We start from the raw sequence: 25,944 nt of genomic DNA, 5'->3' as shown, positions 1-25,944 counted from the left end.
GCAGGCCACCTAATCATAGGGAGCAGAATTTTTATAATGATAGTAAAAAACCCAAACCCTGTGATTCAGGAAAAATGCTCACTTAATTTTTAAAGAATTCTTGTTCATCTGCATGCTAATCCTTCAGAAGAAAGTGGCAACTAGTGCGAAGGAGAATAAAGCCTGACCAGGAATGACAACTAAACACAGAGAAAGATAAGGCAGACAAAAAAAAAAAACCAAACAAAAACCAAAAAACTCAAGAGCAAAAGCACTCTAGCTACAGGTCCTCCAAAGGACTGCTAAGGACTAGTGCTTAAGGGTCAGTGTATTTCAGTATGAATTCTCCCAACCTACATTGAAGTAAATCCCATCTGATGATCTTACTGTTGTTGGATTCTAGAATTTGCATGGGCATTTGCAAGTACCATGAACAAAACACGATCACAAAAGAGTTTGTTTGCTGTGCTTATTTGAATAGAGATATAAAACCTTAGTGATTCAAAAGCCGTATAGTGAACTCTGTACCTCATAATCTTTTATTATAATCTTTTATTTCGCTTCTGGATTTGCCTTTTTTTTTTTTTCTTCACAGCATGCACTAACCAACATTCATGTGAAGTCCAAAGCTGAATTTCAGTTATGATCATGAAGTGCTGAAACTATTCTGTCATCCACCTTTAAAAAAAGGTGACACTTATACCTGGGACATCTGAGTCTCTAATGACAGTCTAGCATTTTCTAGTATTTTTTCAATTTTTAACTAATTGAATCTCCTAAAAAGAAAAAAAAAAGGTCTACCACACACATAAAATCTTATTAATCCTTTACACAGTAAAGGTGACAATTTTTTCTAAAGACTGTCAACTCAGCCATCTTCCCAATTTTATCTTTGCCTTCTGATTTCAGTAATTCAGAATATTACCACAATGCTTCTACAGCAGTGTGACTGCAAGTGGAAAGTTTCATGCATGTACTATAAAAACACTGTGGATACCATCTATCAAACACAATGTCAGAGCGGGACTCATGAAGCATAAAGCATTCAATGGCCTCTGGGTATGTCTGACCTCATACTGACCCTCAGCAGTGCTCCTATGGCACAGATTTACTGTCCTACAATTTATGTTTTCCTGGTGTTTTAGACTGAAAATGGAATGTGTGGAAGATAAAGGTTTTTTGGTTTGTTTGATGGTGGTGGTTTGGTTTTTTTTTAAGGAATTGGTGCATTTTCAAGGTTGACAAAGTTTATTTGTTTTCCACAGAAAAGTTGCTAAGAATTCCAAAAAACTTTCACGTAAAAATCTCTCAGACAGAGAGCAAATTATGCTGGCCAGTCTTCTAACTAAGCAAACTACCTCATTTCATTGAAGCAGAAACTGATTAATTGCATTGTACCTTTTAACAATGGTGATTTTAACAGTGAACTACTACAGGATTAAAAATACCCCCAGTTTCATTCTGTGCATAATTTCAAGTAAGATGTCCCAGCAAGAAAGAAAAGTTTTTTGCCTACTCTTCTGCCAAGAATCACATAAGCTAGTTTCTACTGAATTTTCATGGAAAATGATAGTTTAGGAATGCAATAAGAGCATTTTCAGATCAATAAAATTGCATCAATTTAAACAAGATGAGAAGCAACCTTCACTTTTGAGGACGAAAGCTTCTGGATGTAAGTGTGAAAGCAATTTCTCAAACTACTAACTCCACCTGTGACTTTCAAGTTTAAAAGAAATAGTATATTTTGATATATTTAAAAAGTCACCTAATTACTGATTTTCTTGGCCCTTTCTTCAGTAGTCCAACTTGTTTAGATTTGCCCCCTTTTTGCTTTTCAGAAAGAAAACTGATGTGAAAGAATATCAATGTCACACATCACTACGTACTTATTACTACACAGGGTTAGCTTCAGACAACTGGGAGAAAAATTCATCAAGTTGCAATGAAAATTAAGAGGAAAACCCTATTTTATATGTGAGAAAAAAACAGGATCCTGATATTTTCTTTCCACCTCCAAAAAGCAACTGAGATTTCTGGCTGCTTTAGAATTAGTTTCCTATTTAGTCACCCAATATTGTTTGAGGGAGCTAGCAACGCCTAATAAAGTAGTTTTATGGGCTACTGTTACTGCCTGACAAAGTTTTCAAACTTTATTCACTTGAAATTTTGACAAGACCTGACTCTCGGCACTGTTTCTATGGCATGAATTAACTATTCAACAGTTTATATTTTCCTGATATGATAAGGAAAAAAAAAAAATTTTTCAATAGGTTGCCAGTTGTACTTGCCTAAAAAAGTCCACCTTGAAAAATGTAATAGCATCCTCTAAAACACAGCATAGCCTGGTAGGAGCAGGTATACAGTTTCAATTTATTACTTACTAATTTCAGATCCTTGGACGACAGCTTTGTAAACCACTGATTATACTCCAGAGCAGCAACTATAGGTATTAAGTCTCTAGAAAAAGAAAAACGCTTTTACACACATTTCATATAACTGTCGGCTTTCGTTATTTGAAACAATCTCTTAGGTGTTCTTCCATACCTAATTCCCCATGCTTTTGCAATGCTAATTGCCTACCATTCCCATTACAGAAAGCTCTGCATTCTAAAAAATGAGCACCACCAGTAGCTGTGTCTCTGTCTCGTATTTTAATACAAATTTTTGACTGGCCAACTGACATCCATTCTAGCATGAATTTTTAAACCAGGAATTTGTCTGGGCTGCCATTCCTACTTTTAGCATTACTTTTTCTTCAGCCTGTGACATATTTAAGCTTCTTAATCACCTCTAATTATAATTGAGCATGACACTAAAAAGCTTTTTGGCAGTCTGATGATTTAATATAGTTCCATGACTGAATGCTTCTAGAGAACACCTCCTTGTCTCATCTCTATAGCTGAATTCCCGCAGGAAGCAGGAGACCTGCAAAAGGATAATGCGACTTTCAGCACAAACCCTCCTTAATTGTAAAAGGGATTTCACAAATGAAATTCTAAATTATTCCTGTCTTCTTCATTCTAAGCCTCTCAATGTGATCTGCTCTCCCTCTGTTAAGTTGCTCCAATAACAGACGTTGATAAATGTCATGTCCGTATGCTACCACCCAGCAGAATCATCCATCAAGTACCAGCAGCACAGCACTTGGATCATTTTGACACAACATATGAAATACATATATACACCTACACTTGGACTTTTCTTAGAAACCTCTTGTCTTTATAGAAGAGCTGTAACATACATGAACTTATCCGACCAGCAAAACAGTGCCATCCGAGACTCAGTTTTTGCAGGAAGAAATTTAAAAGTATTGGTTTCCATAAGCTAGTCCCATCCCAGCCCCAGCTTTTCATTCAGGACATATGCAGGTATGCATGACAGATCTGCACTAAACAAGCACCCTTCTCACATCTTCCTTCTTCCTCTCCTTCACTTTTCCTCCACGAACATTTTGACACTGTAGGGTGGTTGTTAAACACGTAGGAAAGCCAGGAGACAAGGCAACATCATATGGACAAGCCTTCAGCAGGCTATATTGGGAACTGCAGTTACTAGATTTGGAAGTACAAGCCCATCACTAAGGTAACAGCGAGAAGGTGCGGCATTTTGCAGCAAAAGACTGCAGCCCACCAACTGTGAAACTCATGCAAATAGACCGTTTTCACACTCCTGCAGAGGAACTAGTAGTGTGTGGTACCCTTCAAGGATTAAGCCTGTTTTCCACCTTGTTCACAGCACACATGAAGTCTCATGGTGAATTCATTTCCACTGGCACAGTAGAGTCTTATCAGCTTCAATAGATTTATTTCTGTCCATCACATTGTTTTTGTTCCTACATATACACACACACATACTTCATCTCCATGTAAAGCAGCAACAACTAGTGAAATGTTGTGGGGTGAAAACCAACCCAGAGGTATTTTCCCCTTAGGCTGGGCAGGCAGGAACCTTGCTGTGGAGTAAGGAACGTCCACATAGAGGTTTGTTCCTCCTTTGCCTTCCCCTAGAGTGATCAGTAAGGTGGTAATGAATTAGCAGCTTTGATGTCCCTCTGGCCAGTGCCTTTGCCTTGGAAGTGGAATGAACATAAGAGTCATTTTTCAGGTGTAATTTTGTTTTATCCACCCAGTGGTAACCAGCCAGCCACAGCTGGTGGCGAATGCTGCAGGGCAAACGCTAGACAAGCTGATGATACCACCATCACTCTGGTGGAGCAGAGCTGTTCACGCTGTAGGCCACCACCCCCAAAAGAGGCAGGAGGCACCACCAGCAAATGTATTTCAGCCGTCTGCAGCAGCACCAGTTCCTCCAAGGAAACAGGGGGACAACGATCAGGGATCACTAGCTGCAAGCGTTTACACTACCAGGGAGGTGGTAAGCCGGCTTGGAGGGCTGGCAAGAGCTCAGTACCTTCTGGGCAGGAGAGTGGCTGCAGGCAGAACTTGCCTGAAGCCATCCCTTTCTCCCCTCTCCTCCTCAGGCCTCGGAGGGAAACGGCTGAAGGACAGGGGTGCTCAGAGTTAGTGGGAAAACCATCACACTTTCAAGAAGTTAAAGAAACATTGCTGCAGCAGGACAGGAATATTTTAAAACAAATCGACCCAGCTGATTTGCAAATTCTCATCTTTAAATAGTTTAGTCTTCCGCAGTATTCAAGGCCTGTTTGTTCAAACCCTAGACAAGCACAGATACTGGCACACTTCAGTAACACCAACTGCTAAATCCCCATCCCGCCCCAACCCCCCTTCCTCCCCACGTGTCTGAAGATAGTGGAACCTCTGCCCGTTCTGCAGCAGCCTTACTGTCTAGAAACTTCGCTTTATCAGATTCTACCATCTGATTTTAAGGAGAAACTATATAGTTTAGTCTTTTTTTCATTTTGTTCAAATTTTTGAAGGTGCTTCTGACCAATGAGGGTCCTTTAGGAATTTACTTCTACTCCTTCTCTTGCTTTGAGCTTGCCTAACCTCATTGCACTTGTTACTGAGTTTTCCTTTTCAAAATTATATACTGCTTTATTCACTTTATTCTTTTAAATTCTAGACGTGGTACTAACAATGATCTGAATTCTTTTGCAATACACTATGAAAGAACGCTAATGACCATTTCCAAAAGCAGGGCCTTCTCATAACTTTCCCTCATTGAGTTATATTGAGTTGCTTATATTTATTTGTGTACTAAATTACCATCCAGAATAAAGTAAGATTTACAAAACATAAATCTGTGCCATCTTAAAATGAAAACAGATTCTGTTCTTCTGGAATGCAGAAAACCTCTCCAAGCTTCAACAACATTCAAGCTTCACTAATGCCTTCATGTTTTTTCAACATCTCTGTCCCCCAGTGTATTTAAGATGGCAAGAAATCTAAACAGTGCAAAGAAAAAAATCTACCCAATCACGCTTTTCCTACAATTTTTTGAATGTCCAAATATGCTAAAACATATGCTACACAGATGAAAATTATGCTACTGAGTTAAATAAGCCCTGTTCACTTTGAGGTTTGTTTTTTTTTTTGTTAAACAATTATATGGTTCGCAGCACAATATAACTTCAGATGAAACCTCAGAAGTCATGTTCCCATGTGGCAAGCCATGCAATGCAGTCTAAGTGTCAGGCACTCTGGGAACTTACATTCATCTATAATTCATGCCATCTTATGTTGACCTCTAACAGACATGCTTTACCAGGAAAAACACAAATTGTTTATTTTTGCAATGCATAGCCCCTGTATCTAGAGACCAGTGTACCCATCCTACCTCTCTTCAGAGCTACTCCACAACACGAAGTATATAGTTTCAGCAACCCCCAAAATTAGGCGGACAAGAGATACAACAGTCTCTCAAAATCCAAAGCATGATGGCATATTGTTAATTTATAGCATTCTCACTGTGCTAAATATATCACAAAACACTCGCATACGTTCTTGAATTGACTGGGATCTCAGATCCTAATTTGTATTTTTAATGAATAACATAAGGTTTTGACTTCCTATAAAATTTAGTTTTCTTGAAATTTCAATCCAAAACCTTTTTCTCAGATCAGTCCTCAACATGTAGAAACTCTCGTCACAAGATGGATTCCACAGCATTTGAATGGCTCCAAATTTGTTTTGAATCTTTGGACTTACACAATTATGAGACATTTAATAAAGACTTTTATTAACAACACAAATATATTTCCTCAGTGATGTCAATTTTGTAAGGTATACTTCAATGAAAAGCTTCTGTGAAGCAACAAATCCATTATTCTGCTTTCCGAAAGCCAACTCATTTGAACCAGCTGAGATATTCTAAATACTTAAAACACTTCTTCTATCTACTCTTTCCTAATAAGGAACATTTTTCACTCCCAATAAATTGTTCAAACATTTAATTCCTATTGAAGCTGGTATCTGTAAGTCACTTTCTCAAGAATGCCCCATGGTCTTCTCAGTACTTCCACCTTGCAATATGTTTAAAGCATTCTTATGTTCTTGTTCTACATTTGCTTGTGCTGAGTAGTGTTCCCTTCCTTATCTTCTCTCAGCAAGGCTTAACCAACCAAACAGTCTTTGGCTACGTCAGTCACACACTAGTTGCAACCCTGTAGCCTTGTTCGAGTTACTTCTAAACTAGCCAACACAGGTACAGCTTAGTAACTTTGCCACAGGATTCAGTGCAGACTGTGAAAACCCATCACAGAAGCTGAGTAAATATTTTAGTGGGATTTTTTGTGAGTTTACACACTAGATAGCTTAAAGCTGCAAAGAATGCTGTGGCAAAATACTCTTATTTACCTACCTCCAAGTTCAGCCTTCCTGTTATAATATTTTAACACTGTACTTCTGACAGATTCTTAATTCTTCCACTGAGCTTTCCCAAAGAAACAAATGCTTTCTCTATCTTATTTACAGTTTCTTAAATTTGTCATTTTCCTTGTATAATGATGGATTTTAGCTAAGACTTCCTCCCATTTCCTCCTACTTAAATATCTTCAGATTCAACTTTCTTAGAATCCAATTTTCTGAGCCAGCTAAATTCAGTAAACCAAATACAACACTTAACTAAGTTTCAGCATCTCATAGTAAAATTACCCTCAATTAGTTCCTTTCTGGAAGTACACATTTTTGATGGTGTCTATTGTAAGTGGAGAAACTACTGGCTGGGATTCAGTTGAACAACTTAAACCTTCTACTGACTTGCTAAGAAAAATAATTTCCTTTACTGTGTACACCATGAGAAAAAGATTTTGCATAAGTAAAGACTGCATAATTTGCTTTTTTGCTTTGCCCACCAGATGTAGTTGCATGTTTTCTCTGCTGAATTTGAGCTCTTATATGCACCATCACAGGAAAAGTATCTATCTGCTAACTTTTTGGAGTGCTTCCAATAGCAAAATATATTTATCTTCTCAGGCTCCTCAATGAAATGTGCTCTCCATGGGGCTTTCGTGCAAAACCAGCAGCTTTGTACTGAAAACTAAAAATGCTACAGATGGTCATTTCAGAGGTCTACACATTCAAGTAACAGCTATGGGATCATCCCACTTTAGCAAGGGTAGGCGAACCCTATTGCGAGGGGGAACAAGGAAAGTTTGCAAAAATATTAGCATCATTACTGCATATTGTTTACCTGTGGTCAAGGTGGCTGAAGTCTTGCAAATTCAACTCTCTGGTATCTTGTGTCAGATAAATCGTATCGACATCCTGTTAAAAATACATAACCAAATACATCTTTACAGAACTGTTGTTTTTTTCCAAGTACTATGATTTACATGCTGTTTCATCATTTGTACAGTGAGCTGAAAAGAGCTGCAGAACAAGACATGTACTCACCCACTGTACTTCTTCTCTATACGGAAATCCAAGCCAGTCACAAACACAGGCGTACATTTGTGAAAAGCCTCCTAAGAACAACCCAAGAGAGTATTTAACATAATAGTAAAAGAAGCAAACAAACAAACATTTAAAAGGATACTTAAATACTTATACTTAAAGATTGAGTCTTTCAAAACTCACTCTCTTTTCCTCTCAGAAGGCTGTCCATTGTGCTGCTGAAAGAAACTGAGACTATCCTATCTTTGCCCGGCAGGTTGCAAGAAAGCTTAAAATAGTGCCTTCACCTACCAATCAGAAGTCTGCTGCATACTAATTACACCTTAAAACTAATTACACCTTTACAAGCTTCTGCCAGAAATAGAATTAAACTTCCTGACATTGCAATTCCAGCCTTTTTATATTTGAGCCTTTAAATTCATTCTCACCACAAGGTCCAAGCTCTGCCACTGTCTGACTGTCCCACAAGGCCTGGAGATTAGCCAGTCTTTCTGAAGGCTCCATAGTTACTTTTTTCAGAATCCTCCTAGATGCAAAAGGGGGGAAAAAAAAAATCACTCATGACTTCGAAAGTATTTTTGAATTCATAAATCTTCTTTATTTCAAGTACAATTTTAAATGAGTGTATAGGAAGAATTACCACCTTTAATACAACTCACTTCTCTGCCTAAAAGTCACACATATTGTGATGCTGCCCAGCAGGAGTAACATTTATTTGTCTCTTCTTTCTTTCTAATGATTAACTCGGTGACCACTGGAGCAACTGAGCCTTTTTCTATGACGGGATCACTCAAGCTAAGCAGACTTGTGGCCCTCAATTAACACCAGGATGCCCAAAATAGGGCAGAGACATGGTATTACTGGTTACCCTGAAACCGCTGCTGTTTATACAGTGTTTTTATGCAGTAAAACTAGTCTTCTTCCTCCCCTAAATGAAAACACAATCCCTTCCTACCTTTTAAGAAATGAAACTATTTGTTTTTCTGAATGACAGCACTGCCTCATAAAGTGCAGAATTCCATAAAGAAAGAGGGAAAGAATTAATAAAAGATATTAATGGGAGAAACCTCTTTCCCCCTTTTTGCTTGTTCTGGCCTTATGTGATCTGCATAACTCCAATGTCTTCATTTTGGAAAGTAATGCCATCTGAGAGGAGAGCAAGAAGTTTGATTTCTTTTCCGGGAACCAAGCTCTCCGTACAGCTACACCAAATGCTCCAGCAATGTTCTCAAGAAAGCCCAGGGAAAACATGTATAGGTCTCAAGGCTTCACAGACACCCAGACAAACACGCACAGCCTTGCAGCCCTCTTCACTCTGCTCTTTCTGCCTACATTTCTCACATCGTTACCGAGGTTTTATGGCAAACCTGCTCACAAATATTCACTTGTATGTGTGCTTTTTGAAGGAAGAGCTTGATCTCCATTAAGGCAGTTAATACTGCCACAGAGATAAACTGGAAGTAAAAAAAAGAAACTGCCAGTCGGAGTTTATGAACTTGATTTCCTACCCCACCTACAGGAAAGGTGAATAGTAAAGACATGCACCCAAAATAAAACATGTAAATTTAGCCTGACCATTCACATCTAATGTCTGTTACAAAAGCTCACTTAGAAAGATCAATGTGTCCTGGAAAATTCTTTCACACAGTCCACTTTCTCTAATATTGCTGAAAACCAGGAGCTGAAGAGAGTAATAGTAGAGCTGCATGATCTGGTAGGGAGTGATGAAGATGGGGCAAGGACAGAGAGAAGAAATAAAATAAAACGAAGAAAATCTACGGAGAATTGCTGCAAGATGATAAAATTCAGAGGCACAGATACAAGAAAAAAAAAAAAACAAAGGCAAGAACAATGCATAAAGAAGCAGAACAAAAAAGCTAGAGCAGGAGATGTATGATCCAAGGAGCCAGTTACACCATGGAAAGTATATGACAAGACTGCCCAGGGCTCAGTTTTGAAGAACAAGGCTCCCAGTTATGTGCATCATTTCACAAACACTGAAAGTAAACAGAACTTTTCCCTCCTCTCCCAACTCAGATTTTACTTCTAGGGAAAAAACAAAACAAAATAAAACACCCCACTGAATATCACAACTGTTTATGGGGAAAGGAGTAAATTACAACAAAAAGCCAGAACCTAAGCTATACCTGAGGTTGGAGAGGCGATAAGGTAAAATGAAAACTTAAGGCTCCAAATACCTGCATCGCTCCTTCAAAACAAAGACTCTTTTGACCCTACAGAGCATGCATATCCTACCTATGCTCTGCACTGCCTCCTGGTTCTGTCATATACCTGCATAAAAGCTTAGTGCTTGCCTCAAGGTGTTTCTCATACCCTCAGTGCATTTCTGAGGTCAGAGTGGGGAGACCCACGGACAAAAAGTGGTGGCTTGTCACCCTTTCCATACAATCTGTTGCCGCTAGAGGTGCCCTAAGAGACACTTACACTGGTGAGAGTCCAGGGAATATCTTCCTGAGGCAGGTCCCAATGTGCGCCAGCACTTCGTTCACATCCTCCGAGGATGCCATCTTCATGGAGATGCTGCATTTCTCAGTTTCCATAATCAACTGTAAATAAGAGAGCATGAGGGCAGGAACTGGGTATCATATAATTCATGTCCATTTAAAAAGGAAAGCATTTCGAATGCCAGCTGAATGCTTTGCATGCCAGTAGGAATCTGTTATTCTTTAAGACATGACACAACAATGCTCTAGGTAAAGTTTCTTAAAGTTGTTCTTGAATGTACAAGATCCCCATACTCAAACTTTGCTTCTCCTAACAGTGCTCTGCTTCCCATGGGAATAAAAGTTTCAAAGGATTTTGACCTCAGCTGACACTCTGAAAACCAAGACCTTTTCACAGCATTGTCCTCTTTTGAAACATGTCCCAGAACACCAGGAGAAGCAAGCGCAGCCTGAGAGGAAACTACTGAACAAGCAGGGCCTGCTTCCTCCAGCAAAAAGTAAAAGTCTTTAATGGCTGTGATCCTCTGGAAAAGCTCTAATGCTTTGATCTATGCCGTTTAAGAAAATGTAATATGGTAATATATTGTCCCGGTTGAGATGAAGCAGTAACTCAGCTAACATAACGGTCCTGCTTCAGCAAGGGGGAAAAAATAAAGCCTTTTGCAACCTATCTCTGTTATATATTGAGTGTTCAGAATCAAATCAGATTACTGTAAAACTGACACATCAGGTCTGCAGCTGCTTTCAGCTGCAACACAGGAAGCAATGTAATGTTTCTGTCTTCTCCAAGTGTGAATATTTAGCACAGCCCAAGTCATAAGCTTTTAGAGGAGGAGCTGTGCATGCACAGTAAGAAGCTAACATTAGGAATAAATAAGAAGTGTAGATAGACAGTACGAGAGGGGACACTGCGTGGTATGCTACATAAGATTGTTTTTTATTGAAAGTGGTTCCCAGGGCTCTTTTGGTTCCCAGTTCATGTCAAGGGTCATCACCAGGATAACCCTCAAAGAGGCTGTATTTATCCCAAAAGCACACCGAGAATTTTCACACCTTTTCCCACCAATTCAACTCCTTTCTGAACCTGTTGCTGTCACTCCCTGAAGATAAATGAGTGAGTGGGCAAGTTACTACGGTTTTTCACTGTCACTAATATTAACAAAACATTTCCCTATATTACTCTGTCCATTTGTTCACTTATTTTACAGTGGGAAGCTTTCTGCTTCTGCTTAATAGCTTTCTGCGAGATGCCTAGCACAAGACTACATCCTTCAGGTATCACGGATATAACATGCTGTTTGCAGGAAAACTGCAACAATACCATTTGCCCTGCAAGCAATAATCTAGGATTGCTGCCTGCCTTCAGCTACAAGCCTTACACATTTAAAACACAAATGAATGTAAATATGCAAAACCTTAAAAAATACTTTAGGAAAATGGTATGCTAAGTAAGGCTGCTGAAAATCCCTTGTAAACCCTACTGCAACAGTGATTGTCTATGCTTCGAGGAATAATTAACATTAGCTACCACGGCATTTTAGTACCTTAAATAAATAAAGCCACAAAAACATACACAGAATTTACTAAATGTCTCCCCATTAAAATAGTAAACATCTGGACCTTTTTTTTTTCTCTCCTTTAACAAAAGCTTCAAAAGCCATGTTAAAAAGATGACATGTTAAACACAATGAGAGCTTTTCAGAGTTCAAATAAAGTGTCAGACGCTCCTATTTTTATAAAGCTCTTTAAAAGCCAAACACACATGAAACACATGAAGACTTTGATATAATTGAACTGTCAAATCTTGTCAACACGTTCATCTTATGAATGAAAAAAGTATTAAAGGCATTCTTCTTTTCAGCATCTCCTCTTTGACATTCACTTTTTTGGGCACATAACTTGCTGTCAAATATATTTTGTGTTGTATTCAGTTATGGCACCAAGAATAGTTGGAAGCAAATCATTTCCGCCCTCAATGTAAGCAGTAGCTTTTGGCTTCACCATAAAGGTATACACCACAGAAGCCACTCAAGCTTGCATGGTGATGATTATATACCAGCTGCCACTGTTTTATCATCTCTGAGAAAAATATTCACTTACGATACAAATGAAAACTTGTACCATATTGAACCAGGAAAAAAATTTATTTCTTACTGTCATCCCACCTGCACAACATATTCCTAAAATTGACTGTCTAAATTCTTAACATTATTGTTAAGACTTTAAAGTATCATGAATGTAAGAATGCGAACATACAGTGTGCTCACCGGATGGGGACACCTGCATGTCAGAGCATTACCTCCTTGACTGGAACAGATTTAGCAATGAGTAAACAAGTATCTTTTATCTAGAATACACTCACCTGACCCGGTTTACTGGAAGTTACTCCTTGGATTTCCAAGTAGCTGAAAGTTAGTTCTAACTGTAGTTAAAAAAGAAAATGCCACATTAGTGCAAACATCTTATTTTAAAGAGCACTTACGCTTTTCAATGAGGTTAAGAAAACCTTGAGTGAGGCTACTGTTATTTTACATTAATTTCTGTAATTGACACTAAGTATTTGTTAATATCTGATTGCATTTTACACTAAAAGAACACTTACATTTGCTTGTTACAGGCTCAAATGATTATTAGAGGTTATAGGAATATCACAGTGGACCTTTTACTGCAAGCTATAAGTACATAAGCTTATAATAAAATTTATAACAAAATTTTACTATAAAAAGCATTGTTTATACAATACCCTACTGATGTGTACTCTTGTGACTGAATAATCATTAATTACAATACTTACAACATCACATATTACTCTTTCATTAGTTACGTTGATCATAGATGTGAAAAATTTTACTGCACAGGAGCTGAAGGGACATGCACACACAATTTTTTTAAATATATAAAAAGGAAAAAAAAACATATATAGATAGATACAGATATAGACATATAAATGCTCAAGACTGCTTTAGTATGTGTAAAAGTATGAGAGGAAATAATACATTAGCTTTGCCTGAGTGGGTTATCTGGACGACAGTCAGGATAGGCAGGGAAGAAGGGTGAACATACTGAATCCAAATGGAAGCTTAGAAAAAGGCACAAAGTCCTCTTCTGCAAGGACAAATCTAGGGCTACAGGGAGTGTGCTAAGATTGGAATTCACAACTACGTGGACAAACATCTTGACAGCTGAGATATACAGAAAGAAACAAACCTCTTGGACTGAATCATAAATACAGGGCAAGACATTAGCATGGTCATTTCCTTTTATTTATCATTAAAACCATTGTAACTGAGCCGTCTGTTTGAATTGCACAAAGTTTCCTGTAATTTATCTTATCCTAGGTTCACGGTCAGGGTGCTCCCAGGCTAACTGGCAAACACCGTATTATTCTATTTCTGTATTTGTGGCAAACTTTTTAAAAGACAACCCTGAACGACTCCTGGGATGTCAGAACCCAGATGCAGCTCTCAAGACTCCCCCTCCGCAAAGGCTGCAAGAGCACAAAAGTCGGGAAATTACCAGTTTCCAACCGTAAGAACCAGCTAAAAGTTTTCCAGAAGGCAGCAAGATAGTAGGGAGATCTCCTAAATGCCAAGGTCTCACTGGCAAATCTGTAAGTAGTCATGAACACTGTTACCGCAGGATGAAGCTGCCCAAAAAATTCCAGTTAAAATAGTTATGATTTAGAATACACTGAAATTTAGGGGGCTTTAATGAAAAAGACGACCTTTTTTAAGCACTTAGCTACATTATCCAATCACCACTGCAGAGACTGAAGATGTTATTACTGTCTATTGTTCTTTGTTACCTATTTTTTGAATTCTTTTCCCTTCGGTTGCCCTCAGGATTTAACAGCATCACAAGATATAAGCACCCCTCAGCCATTTCTGTGCAAAGTCCACCTTCCATCAGAGATCTAACAGTGACCAAACTTTACTCTGAAGTTTCTGAGGAGTCTTTACGTGCTTCGTTTCACTTATTCTGCTGCAGGGGCAGCATCCTACAGCCCGCAGGCAGTTTCAGACCACAGGGGTGTCATCGCAGCTGTTTATGAAACGAGCGTGCACAGGGAAGCGAGGCAGGAAAGGCAGAACCAGCCTAAGCATCTCTCCAGCGCCCACACCGGTGCCTTGCATTTTTCCAAAGGTAAGACATTCACTTCTCTTCAGGCCTCTTCAGTGCCTTATTTCTAAGCTAAGACTGGCAGTCTTTTGTGATGACAGAACATGGCCCTGTGCAGTTCATTCAGGCCAGGAAGAAAAAAAAAAAATTCCACAGCAGCTCTTTTTGTTGGCTGCTGGAGTAGGCCAGACTACATGTATAGAAGTGAAAGGCTCTTTTTCTCCACTGCTAGTCAAATTAAACAAACATATGAGACTATCTAACATTTGTTTACCCAAATCATAATGAAACTTTAGGGAAAAGTTTCTATGATTGAAATCCTTCCTATTTTGCAAATTATTTACCTACCAGATTGAAGGTTTTGCTTTTGCTAATGTACTTTGTATGTGCAAACATATACATATGTACACATGATCAAAAATATCTTCTTACTCCTGAGAAAAGTTTACACAGATCCAGACTCAAGAATTCATTCTGCAAAAAACCTCTTGACTAGAATTAATCAGGAAATGTGGCAACATCTCTATAGTTCATCTTTGGTTCATTTTTCTACTTAGAAACATGGATTTACAGACCTTGCTTTGCAGCAAAAATACAGAACACATTCTAATTTTACAAGGTTTTAAAAAGCATAATCTCATTTATTATCTAAAATTATATTTTTTTAAAATCCTCTTAAAAGGCAGACCCTGCAGTTACCAAGCCAGCTAATTTCATAGTTTCCAATTTTTTCAATCAAAACTTACTGAAAGCTGGCACTAGAAATACGTTCACAAACCTGAATTACACTCCCACAAATATTTCATACACTTATCTGTGGGCTTGATGACACATCTAACATTTACTAATGTTGCAACTACGTTTTATATAGACTGTAGAAAGAATCAGTAAGCTGTAAGTACAGCACTTTTTTTCTATTAATCCATCTAGATTAGTGCAAGTGAACTGATTGGAGCCGAGTGTAAAGTTATGAGGTGGCCACTGTAATATCCTTGCTCTAAGGATATTTGTGTGAGTTGATATTATAGTTAATCAACCTTTATTCCTTTTAACTTTGATCCTTGTGTAATAGACACATCTCAACAGCATTGTTTAAGGAAAAGTAAAGCTTGTAATCAGATGTAGTAATAACAGTCACTCAGAACTGGCCATCTCAGCATACTCAATTTTGTGAGAGGTCCCTGGAGGAATAAAGTGTCTTTGCTGCATGTTCTCAGCTGTCTTGCTAGCAGTTACTGCATGCCAGTTATATGGAAGTTCTCGGGCTCAGAAAGCCTCTGAGCAGCTTTTGAGAATAGTACAGACTTTAGAAAATTCAGTAAGTTTCATTAATTTTGCTAGAAAAGAAATGCATTTTCAACCACCCTAATAATTGTTCAGATAGACGAAGTTTAATTTTGACAAAAACCATGAGCAGACACAGTTTCTTCTGATCAACTTTCTTCCATTTGTTATCACTAAAGTAACAATTTTGTTAGTATAGCATACGTATTCTAGATTTCCATGAAAATAGAAACAAGTTTTTCAATTAAGTAAATCCATTTAATAAAAGGAGTTTTGAGAAGTGTCTGTAATGCTAAACTAGAAGTACAGCTATAGCTTAGTACACCAAGCCCTAGCCTTCAAGAGCTTTTTGATTAATTACAATGGCTTTGCTATTATTTAACAAGATCACCGTCACCACCTGTCCATCATACTGCCATTGCACTGATGTCTGAGCTGTTCATCAACTGGCTCTATGTTTCCACGCAACCAGTCACCAAACCCTATCTTAAAAACAGGCTGCAAACTGCAGTGATTCAAAAGCCAACAGACAACCAACCAAAGATACCTGTGCTGCTGGGACAGGGTGATCAACTGAAGGAAATAAATTTCAGCAGAAATTCAAACTAGTCATCCTACCTGTCAGTCAGCATCTTCAAATTATACGTAAGGGACGGTCACATTTACCAGTGACCATAACTGAAAACCTGCTATCAATCGTTCCATTTATTGATTCTGTTTTTTCTATAAAGCATCTATATATATACACACACACGCACCCACACATGTGTGTGTAAAACACAACAAAATAGAACATAGGCCAAATTCCCATTCACTGATTCCAAGCTGGACAAGAGATGTTTGTCCACATCAGTCATTTTCATTCACGTGGAAATTATCTTTCTCTGCTACAACAATCATTACGAATTGTCAAAGGAATAGAAAAAATAATTCACTGGCATTGGCAAGGCAGGTTGGCAAGATGCTTTTCAAAATGAAATACAGAAATGATGAGAAAACAGCAGAATTTAATAAACCTCAACATAATTTGTGTCTCCAAATCAAATATTTTCCTATTTGACACTACAACACTAGAGGGAATAACGCCATCAACTTGTTTGGACATAAACTGTCCCACTACAGAGGTCATCAGACTCATCTCACAGTTCTTCAAGTTGGTGTTTCCAACATAATTCTTCACCCACCTTCATTTCTAGAAGTTAAAATTCCTCTCAAACTGTAAATACAAATTGACAAATCCATTTAAGACAGACACTAATAAAACCACCACCCTAACTCAACACCATGCAACATATCATACCTTAATTATTATTTATTTTTAAACAGATGCACAAGTATAAAATATGCTAAGTTTATGCAACTTAGTTTATGCAACTTACATTTGTATCTAAAAAACCAGAATATTTATAGAAACACAGTGGCTTTACCTTAGTGGGAATCCGAGATGTTAAAAGAAATGCCCGACATGATGCCAACACCTATTGAAAAAAAAGTACAGAATTTGTAAGAAACATTTAATTTATCAGGAATATTATTAAAGATTCTTTTCCAGGAAAATCAGAAAAAAAGGAGAAAGAAGAAAAAAGAAGAAAATCAGGGAAAAAGCCTCTAGTAGAGTGCCTGTCGATTCCCTTTGCTGTGATACACTGAAGGAAGCAAAACTGGGCTCAGATCCAGTAGAGCACAGTGTAGACACTGCTGCAATCTGATCAGCTATAAGCTACTAAGTACAGCATCGAACTGAAGAAATTTATTCAATCAATCTCTTAAGAACATCTAATAGCAATCTTAGTGACATTTTAAAAAGAAGCAAGGATAAGAAGTCCTATCAGGAACATATGATGTACTTAAATATAACAAAAATATGCAAGATAAACATGATATTATTAGTAATATAAAAGACCATAAGCAAACATTTTCTTTTGGACGCACTCGGTGCATTTCTAGAGTAACAATGCACAGATTTCTCATTGACACCACCTGCATTTCTTCTCCGGCAAGGACAATGGAAAAACACAATTAGTTTAGTGAGACCAGTGACTCCGGGGAAAAAACACAACAAAACAAGTATTTTGGAAGTTATTGCCAATCAAAATGTAATGATACATAAAAGTACCACTCCAATCTCCAGTAGCACATCCCACTCACAGATTTTATGCTTTGCAAAAGGGATGACTCATTTTGCAAAACTGGAGTATTGCTTTCTGATTTACCTGCCCATGGAATTAGCTACTGCTGGCTCCATCTTTTTCCAGACAAAAAACTGAAACAAACTTAATTCGAACATCTGGACCAAAATCCCGCAGCACGTGCAGAGCTTTTCACACAGCTGGAACCTCCTCAACCCAGTTCTGCTCAGTAAGTATCCATCTCCAGGTGAGCAGGTTGACACAAAACGTGTTCCTCGGTCAGAGAGGGAGAACCAGCCTGAGAAGGCAACCTGGCTCCGAACACCGTTCAAATGCTTTGGAGATTGGATTTCAGCTTCGGTATCTCCACTGAACCACATCTTGCTAAAAACTAAGCACATGAATGCTGTACTAGTGTTGGATATTAGCAGACTGTTGCAGGGTTGATGTGATCAGACCTAGTGCTCTGGTTATCACGGATGTAGAGCCAAACCATTGTGGAATAGTAACCATTGCCTCCCTTGTGGCTCACCCTTTCACCAAAGGCCCATTACGCTGGCTGGCACACCACCGCTGCTGCTCGGCTGGCACATCCAGGCCCTGTCAGACAGATCCGCCTCATCCTCTTGCACTCACACATGGGGGGAAAATAGTCTCTCCTGCTCTCCTCCCAGCTGCGCCTAGCACAAGTACACCTTCTGCAACCCAACACGCAAAGAAAGGGGAAGGGTCAACCCAAGGGGTTCTACCACTGCACAACCACAGTTTCGCAAGCCCGACAGCAGCTCTCTGTCACAGTAATAAAACCTTGATTCTTTCCCCTCCCTCACCCACCTCCTGAGGACAGCCGCCCACAGAAGGTGCGCATCACTCTCCTGGGAGCCTCTGGGGAGGATCACACCTTCAGTCACACCCCTGCGTGCTCATAAGAAAAGCTTCGCTATCAGTAAGAAGAGTGCCCCTTTTACCCATCATTGCACCCACAAACAAGCCGCCTAGCTCTGAAGAGGGGTAGGTGATCAGGCACCCTCCCTGCACCGGCACCACCAGCAAAATGCCTCCAGAGCAGTAGGTAGAGCAGCTGCAACAGCTTCTCCTGATCTGCTTCTGGTCACCACATCTCAGGTGCAGATGTGAGGTAGTCCGGGGAAAGGAAGCTTTTGAAGAGCTGCTTTCCGTATTTACCTTCTAGGTAGTGGCCTACAACATTAGAGAGATCAGTGTTCATGTGTATGCCACCACAGAGGGACAGCTGGTTACAGGAAAATCATGTCACAGTCCCGTTACAAAACATTTGCCTGCATATATGGGTTCAAGCTATTTTATGAGCATTGACAGGGTCCCTTTAACATGATTACAGTACACATGTGCAGTCCAAATAACAAAGTTAAATGCAAACCAGGTAACCAGAAGGCTGTAACACAATTATGTTGGAAAAGAATGTTCCAGCAGAGCACATGTCAGTGTATATTCTCGTGGTAGATGTACCAATGCTCCCGAAGTGATTTTGCTAAAACCAACAAAGCTGAAGTACCCACTTACCTTAAGAAGATGCATTTGCATGCAAAGGAGAGGACTGCTGTAAGATGATACTCCCCACTCAGCCGGTAAAGAAACTACTCTTGAGCAATAAGATGGTACAAAAAAGCCTGAGCCCTCTAATCGAATAACATTGAGGTTTCTACAGGTTTCACAGTTGAGACTGTCACAAACAAGTAAGAGTGTGATTTTTAATAAAGTCAATTGAAGACAAACTCAATTATTACTGCAAAATTAATGTCCCATCTTGACAACGGCAGGACTAGATGGTTTTTTTTTTTGACAATGGCAGAATTGGCCAAGAGGAGGCTTGGCATTTAGCACAATTTTAGCTGCTAAAATCCATGAGTATGCATCGTGACCTTTGACAGGATCAGCTTTAGTTTACTGCCTTCTGATTATTTTTTTCAATCTTTTCCAACTTTTACGCAACATCTGCATTTTAACATCACCATTTTTGTTCACATTTAGCAACATAGTAGCCTCTACCCCAAATCAACTTAAGATTTGTTGGATAAGCTGCGAAACATGAGCATTTTTCAGTGACCTCCTCCTCCTCGATAAGGCTGCAGTGCATAAACGAATAATGGCTATTAAGATACCAGCTCACCCATGTCTCTGTCAATAGGATTCTGCACGCTTGTTAGTACTTGCAAGGGCAACAGAACATACATTATAGACTACTTAAAACAATGTATCACCCTATGCCTTCCCTTGCAAAATACGATGTTGGCACCAAAGGCAGAAGCACCAGAGGTGTTTTCAGACTGACAGTTCAAGTCCCCTTTTAGGCACCGAACTATTTTGAAGGAAGTCCCAGGTCTCTGTTGCATTCCTCTGACGTGAATAATGACTATGTGCTTAATTGCAAAATTGTCTAGGGCTTTCAGAAGTATCCAGGAGGCACTCGGTTTTATGAATAGGCAGATTCTAGACTTCCTGGAGTTTTTAGTTTCTTTATGCAAAGAAACTAAAAAGCAAAAGCCCCCAGTTACTCTCTAGCAGTTCTCAAGCATCTTACAGAGAAGATTCTGCCACCATTATGCTTATTTTGCAGCCAGAGAACCTTGAGTACAGGAGAAGCAGTGTCATGGTCAAAGTCACTCTGAAAACCAGAGACTCCGAGGAACAGACCCCTATCCAAGGACAACTCTGAACAAAGCACTGCCTCGCTCACAACCCATCAGGAATGTCAGCTGGGCACGGTGTATAACCTACCTTATCTTCTGATAAGAAAATGTTCACGCTCAACAAGTCACAATCCCATTCCTCCATAACTATTTTGTTTGGTCACAAGTGGTATTCCATCATTAATAAAGTTAAAAGATCCCATCAAAAGATAAGCACATACAGGGTAAAGAAAGAGACTCAGGAGCGGATTCACGCTTTAACACACCTGTAAGCCAAAAGGTTTGTGAGTGACTGACGTGAAGGCAGCAAGCACATCCAGGTGAATTTTATACGAGGTAAATAACCTGGCTGCTGCTGCATGGAAAGGACAATCAAGGAGAGTTATATTTAGTTTACAGTAGCTTCAGTCTGTCTTCCTACTCTGCCTTTTTTCAAGTGCAAAATGGGATTATAAATTGAATGTTAAATGACTCCTACTCACACACAGATACCCGAGTTAATGATTTCTTAACATTTTTATCACTCTAAATTCCATGACTGACTCTACACTACTCACAATGTATATGAAACAAGTTAAAATTTGGAAATTAATTTGGAAACGTTCACCAAAAACATACCCTGCAAATTATTTCTCCAGAGACTCATGACCTATGAGGTCATCTTCTATTTACCAGAATAAATAATTTGTTTCAGTAAGTAAAATTAATGTGAACACAGATCCTCAGCAAGTATATCAACAAAACACAAACATACAGATGCATTTTGTGATTTATTGTCAAAATCTAGCCTTATTACCCATTTTAGCACTGCAAGTTAAATTAACAGGGCTGCACTGGGTTAATCCTGCCACCCTAAATGGCAGTCAGTCTTGGGAAGATCAGCAACACAGCTCTGTGCTAATTGCATCTACTTTGCCAGACAGACCACATCAACTCAAGTCACCTTATCTATATTTAAAGTGGTTTCAAATTCACAAGCAAATTAAACAAATCTTTTAAAAATCCCTACCCTTTTTTAAAATGCCCAGGAATAAAGAGTTCTGGAAAACACAGCAAGCATACACGTCTTCGTGACAAAATAAACCAAAATGAAACCACCCCAGCACTTCACAGGCCCCGGGAAGTCGCATCATGCTCGCTCCACTCACTAGCACAGATGTTTTGAAACTTCCCTCTGCTGAAATCTCAAAATAATGATGGATTAGCCAAATGTTTTTCTCTTGCTGAAAACTGACTGACACAGATATATATAAAAAAAAAAGCTTAGTACTTTTTTGATCAACTGTTGCAGTTTTACCTCTTAAAATATACTTCCTTATCCTTTCCTTCCACCATAGTTTCTTTTCCTCCCAGCATTTGCCATTTTGTTAGCCTCAAACTGCTTCGGTCTCCTCTATTACCATTTACTTGAGGAAAGAAGCATTCGTGACAGGTTTTCCTATTTAGATATCCATCATTTTGAGAATTCTTTGAACTCCAGAAGACAATTGCTTTTCTTTATATACCTCTTAGTTATACCATCCTTATTTTTATCAGTATTCATTACCATTATTACTCCAAGTATCATCATTATTTTTTAAGTTTCCATGCTTATTAGTTGCTTTATGATTTCTATCATAAGCTTTCCATTACTACTACTGATTCAATATCTAATGTACACATAATAATGTCAGGTAAAGCAGCAGCACTAATACAGTTTTTGTTTTGTTAAAATACAGATGAATCAATACATGTTAGAGCATCCAGTCTGTCTCAGTCCCTATAGGATCGATGGTTCATTTCCTGCGTTGCATGCTTGATGTTGGAAATGCTCCATCCTGAAGCGACTGGAGTTCGATTAGATAAAAGGCCCCTTTCAGCACCATGTTAGAGATATTAGAGCTGGTTTCGAGCGAGGCGGTCTCTGTTAAAAGCACTGAGCCTCTCTACACAAAGAGGCTAGCTACATCTTGGAGGTCTTTTTGGAGGGCTAATTAGCTCAGGCACAACACGAACACGTATGCTGCTTCTGAAATGGTGGTATCACTTGGCATACGGTGGGTTTCTCTGCAGAACGCTGGCACCAGCACAGTGGCTCAGTTCAGCCCCAATGTAAGGGCTCGCAGCACCACCACCTTCACCCACAGCCCTCTCAGTTGTCTAAGGCCGAATTTGACTCTGATCATTTGGTCTCAGCTATTGTAAAAGTGTCATCTACGATAAAACCATTGACAAACCTTACTCACTCTTGTTCCAAACGCCTACTTATTTATCCACCAGCACTAAAGCAGTCTGTTGTAGCTGGGGAAGATCCTTCGGGAAAGGGTTGTGCCATTCAGTTCTTGGCATTCACACACAAAACCGAGAACTTCTGCCTCCCTCAGCTGACCTTTGCCAAGTTGAACACATTCCCAGGCTTGCCTAAGTTGTCAGTGCCTGTGCGGCCAGCCAAAGACCTACGCAAAATATACCCCGGAGCAGACCCTCATCAGGGCAGCTGTTATTTGCATCAGTACGATTCTCTCCTGCCCAAGACAGGGGTAAGCTCTGCAGCGCAAGTAACGACCTCGGCCATCCCCACGAAGGGCTGCTCTGCTGCATGTTTCTCTATGATCATTCCTGAAGTCAACCACAGCTTCCTCAACAAGGTCCCCTCGCTGGTGCCGCTGACAGAGAGCCTGCCTGCCTGCCCCCTGCCCTGCCACCGGCACGCTGTACAGAGCACGGGTTTTCACTGGTCCTTACTACCGTTGTACTGCATTAAAAAACTCAAGCCTGATCTGTACGGCCCACCATGTTGCATATTTTCTGGACAGCAAAGGATGGTATGGAGAACAGTTTTTAGTTGAGATGGGTTTTTACAAAACAGTGAGGTCAGATATCAGAACTGCTGGCAATAAATCTGCTGTGTTTCAAGAGAAGAGAAGCACCTTTCAAATTAATTTACCGAACATGACAGGGGACACCACAAGATGGCACAATGGAGTGCTTCATTCAAATTTCCCTTTCAGTCTAAGTTAGCGAGGACCCCTTTAATAGAAACACTTATTTAGCCATTGGAGAGCTGTTCCAATATGCAGAGCAGTTTCTACTTCGGAGGCAACTATCTCCCTGGAAGATAGTTAAGAAAAAGTATCCTAATTTTAAAACTGACAAAAACTGAGGCATGGACTCACCAAGAGATCTGCCTAAAACAAACGGGCAAAATGAAGTTGCAAAGCTTGAAAGAGAGGCTTGGAGTAAATGGCTCCTAATTCTGGAGTAAGAGAGGAAACATCGTAGCTTGGAGGTTCACCAGCAAATTAAAACAAAATCTCCTGCCTAAACCAAATTTGTTCATTAGCTCCTCCAACAGCTATCACACCACTACTACTATCACCTTTAGGCAGTGTCCTACCCCTGTAAACTGTTTGTAAAGGACACATGAATCAAGTTGTGCTTCTTTAACACCTGGAGCACAAATAAATATAAACACTTGCTATAACCCTGTCTGCAATGTGCAAACGACCCACCAATTCCAGTAAAGGTAGGATTTCAGAAGATGCTGATACGGGTTCACCTTTGGCCAGACACCGCTGCTGGCAGCAACAGGAGCCGTGGGCACCCCAACTGCCAGCCCCTGTCACTACCATTTCCATTAACCGCAGAGCTTGTGGAGGGGCAGCCATCTATTGCATATGTGCACAGAGCTCCCTTGTTCTTCCAACCAGTCAGTCATGGAACAGATTTCCACGGCGTTCTGAGAGATGTCCTACACAGAGCGCTTAAGCCGAGACAAGCCGCAGCAGACTGCAAAATTTCCTCACCATTCCTCTCACCACCGCACAATTCCAACAACAAAAACCCCTAGTGCTGTAAAGCACTAAATACCAGAAGACCTAACTACTGTGTTATTTAAGCCTGCTTGAGCTATAAAAATAGGAAGCAGCAGCAGCATTTCACCGATACAAAGTCCTCTCCGTGGCACTGGACCCAGCCTGGGCTGACCCCAACGGGGCAGCAGAGGGGAGTGGGAGGGGTGCAGGCTGAAGCACATACATTCATTTGTAACTCATCAATAAGGCATATAACCCCAGAGGAGTTTTTCCTTCTCTGCATCTACCTTACCCATAAATAGGTCACTAGCACATTAGTGCCAATGCACCTTTATTTCAGATTTTTTCCCACTTTCGCTCTCCTCTGTATACAGAGTCACTGCCCCAATTCAGGTTATGAAGTGCCACAGCAGGATACCTTCCCCACGAATCAGCCTTTTATGATGTTCTAGCCCTCGATACTCAGCTAAATAATAGGTTGAAAACATTCAGTTGACTTGTAATTTGAAAGGCCCTGGGCTCCAGCATCTTCTCTGCAACAATTTTTTATGCTCTCACATGACTTCCCTCCATCATAAAAAGCGTATAGGCACCCTTAGAAAAACCCTCCCATTACCTGGTGTTAATACTAAGAAACATCCATACACCTTCCCTCTTCCTACATGGAGCCTCTTCCTGGGTTTACGGACAGCAGGTAAGACTGGAAGCATTTTGGTGTGCTGCATATGATGCTGTTTCTATGCAGAACCAGCTGGAAATAGATTTTGCTATTGCAGTGCTTTTATTCTTATCTTCTTTAATTTCATCACTTAGAAATGCCAGATTAAATATTTCACAGTGTTCCTTGGTGACGGGGCTGCTCTCTTTGTAAGTATGTCACACACAACCATAATGCAAAATTTTAAAGACCAGGAAACAAAACAAAAACTTCAGGGACAGAGGAAACGCAATGTGATCCATAGCGTTTTTTAAGAAACTCTTCTACAACCATACGTATTTGCTTTTAGTTATCAACAATTAAATGAAGATTCAATGCACTTAGTTCTACTTAATATTAAAATAAAATAAATAAGCACGGTAAAACAATTGTCCTTAATACCCACTGCCATAAACCAGTCTCAATAACATGGACCTTGGACAGCCCCGAGAGCTAAGGGCCAGAGAAAGATGTCAGCTTAATAAATCTGTAGAATTAAGTCTTTTTTGTCCTCTCCATGGCATATACAAATTGACACACAAAACCAAATCGATGGGTGGAGAGTTATGAAAACCACCAAGCCAAGGCAGCTCTTTCCCAAAGAAACCACTGTTACAGGTACAAACCAAAACCCTCTCCCCCATGAGGTCCAGAGGGAATTACTCAAGATCTGCTCCTCTACATCACTTCAGGAGCCTCACTGCAGTCCTCAGGTGCACTCAGATTTCCTTTTACTCCTTTTGTCTCCCCACAGAACCCTTCTTCCATATCTATCATCCGCAAAATACAAAGTACCCACTGGAACTGGTTGTGACAGCCACTCCAGCCTTAATCACCTGAGGTATGCTGCAAGCCTTCACCTTTTTATATTTTAATATCTTAAGACCATCAATCTTTCAAGAGAGGATGGTGCTTAAGTGCTGGAACCAGCCACTTGGTCGTTTAAAATCCTTAAAAGCCACCACTATACTCCCAAATTCAGCTTTTTTGTTGC

At 39.7% G+C, this 25,944-nt stretch overlaps 1 protein-coding gene across 4 annotated transcripts in view; it reads right to left on the bottom strand.

Moving 5' to 3' along the window:
• Nucleotides 1-25,944, bottom strand: part of CARMIL1 (capping protein regulator and myosin 1 linker 1) — a 198,133-nt gene that overhangs the window by 99,628 nt on the left and 72,561 nt on the right. For all 4 annotated transcript variants that reach the window (XM_075142229.1, XM_075142227.1, XM_075142228.1 and 1 more), the window contains 7 exons: nucleotides 17,089-17,139; nucleotides 12,621-12,680; nucleotides 10,239-10,360; nucleotides 8,222-8,319; nucleotides 7,794-7,864; nucleotides 7,591-7,664; nucleotides 2,361-2,436 (listed from right to left, as the gene is read on the bottom strand). In XM_075142229.1, coding sequence (XP_074998330.1) covers nucleotides 2,361-2,436; nucleotides 7,591-7,664; nucleotides 7,794-7,864; nucleotides 8,222-8,319; nucleotides 10,239-10,360; nucleotides 12,621-12,680; nucleotides 17,089-17,139 — 552 coding nt within the window. The remainder of the gene's footprint in view (nucleotides 1-2,360; nucleotides 2,437-7,590; nucleotides 7,665-7,793; nucleotides 7,865-8,221; nucleotides 8,320-10,238; nucleotides 10,361-12,620; nucleotides 12,681-17,088; nucleotides 17,140-25,944) is intronic.

This window comes from Calonectris borealis, chromosome 2 (genome assembly GCF_964195595.1).
Source record: "Calonectris borealis chromosome 2, bCalBor7.hap1.2, whole genome shotgun sequence".
Lineage (NCBI taxonomy): Eukaryota > Metazoa > Chordata > Aves > Procellariiformes > Procellariidae > Calonectris > Calonectris borealis.
This window is presented reverse-complemented; position numbering and strand designations above follow the sequence as displayed.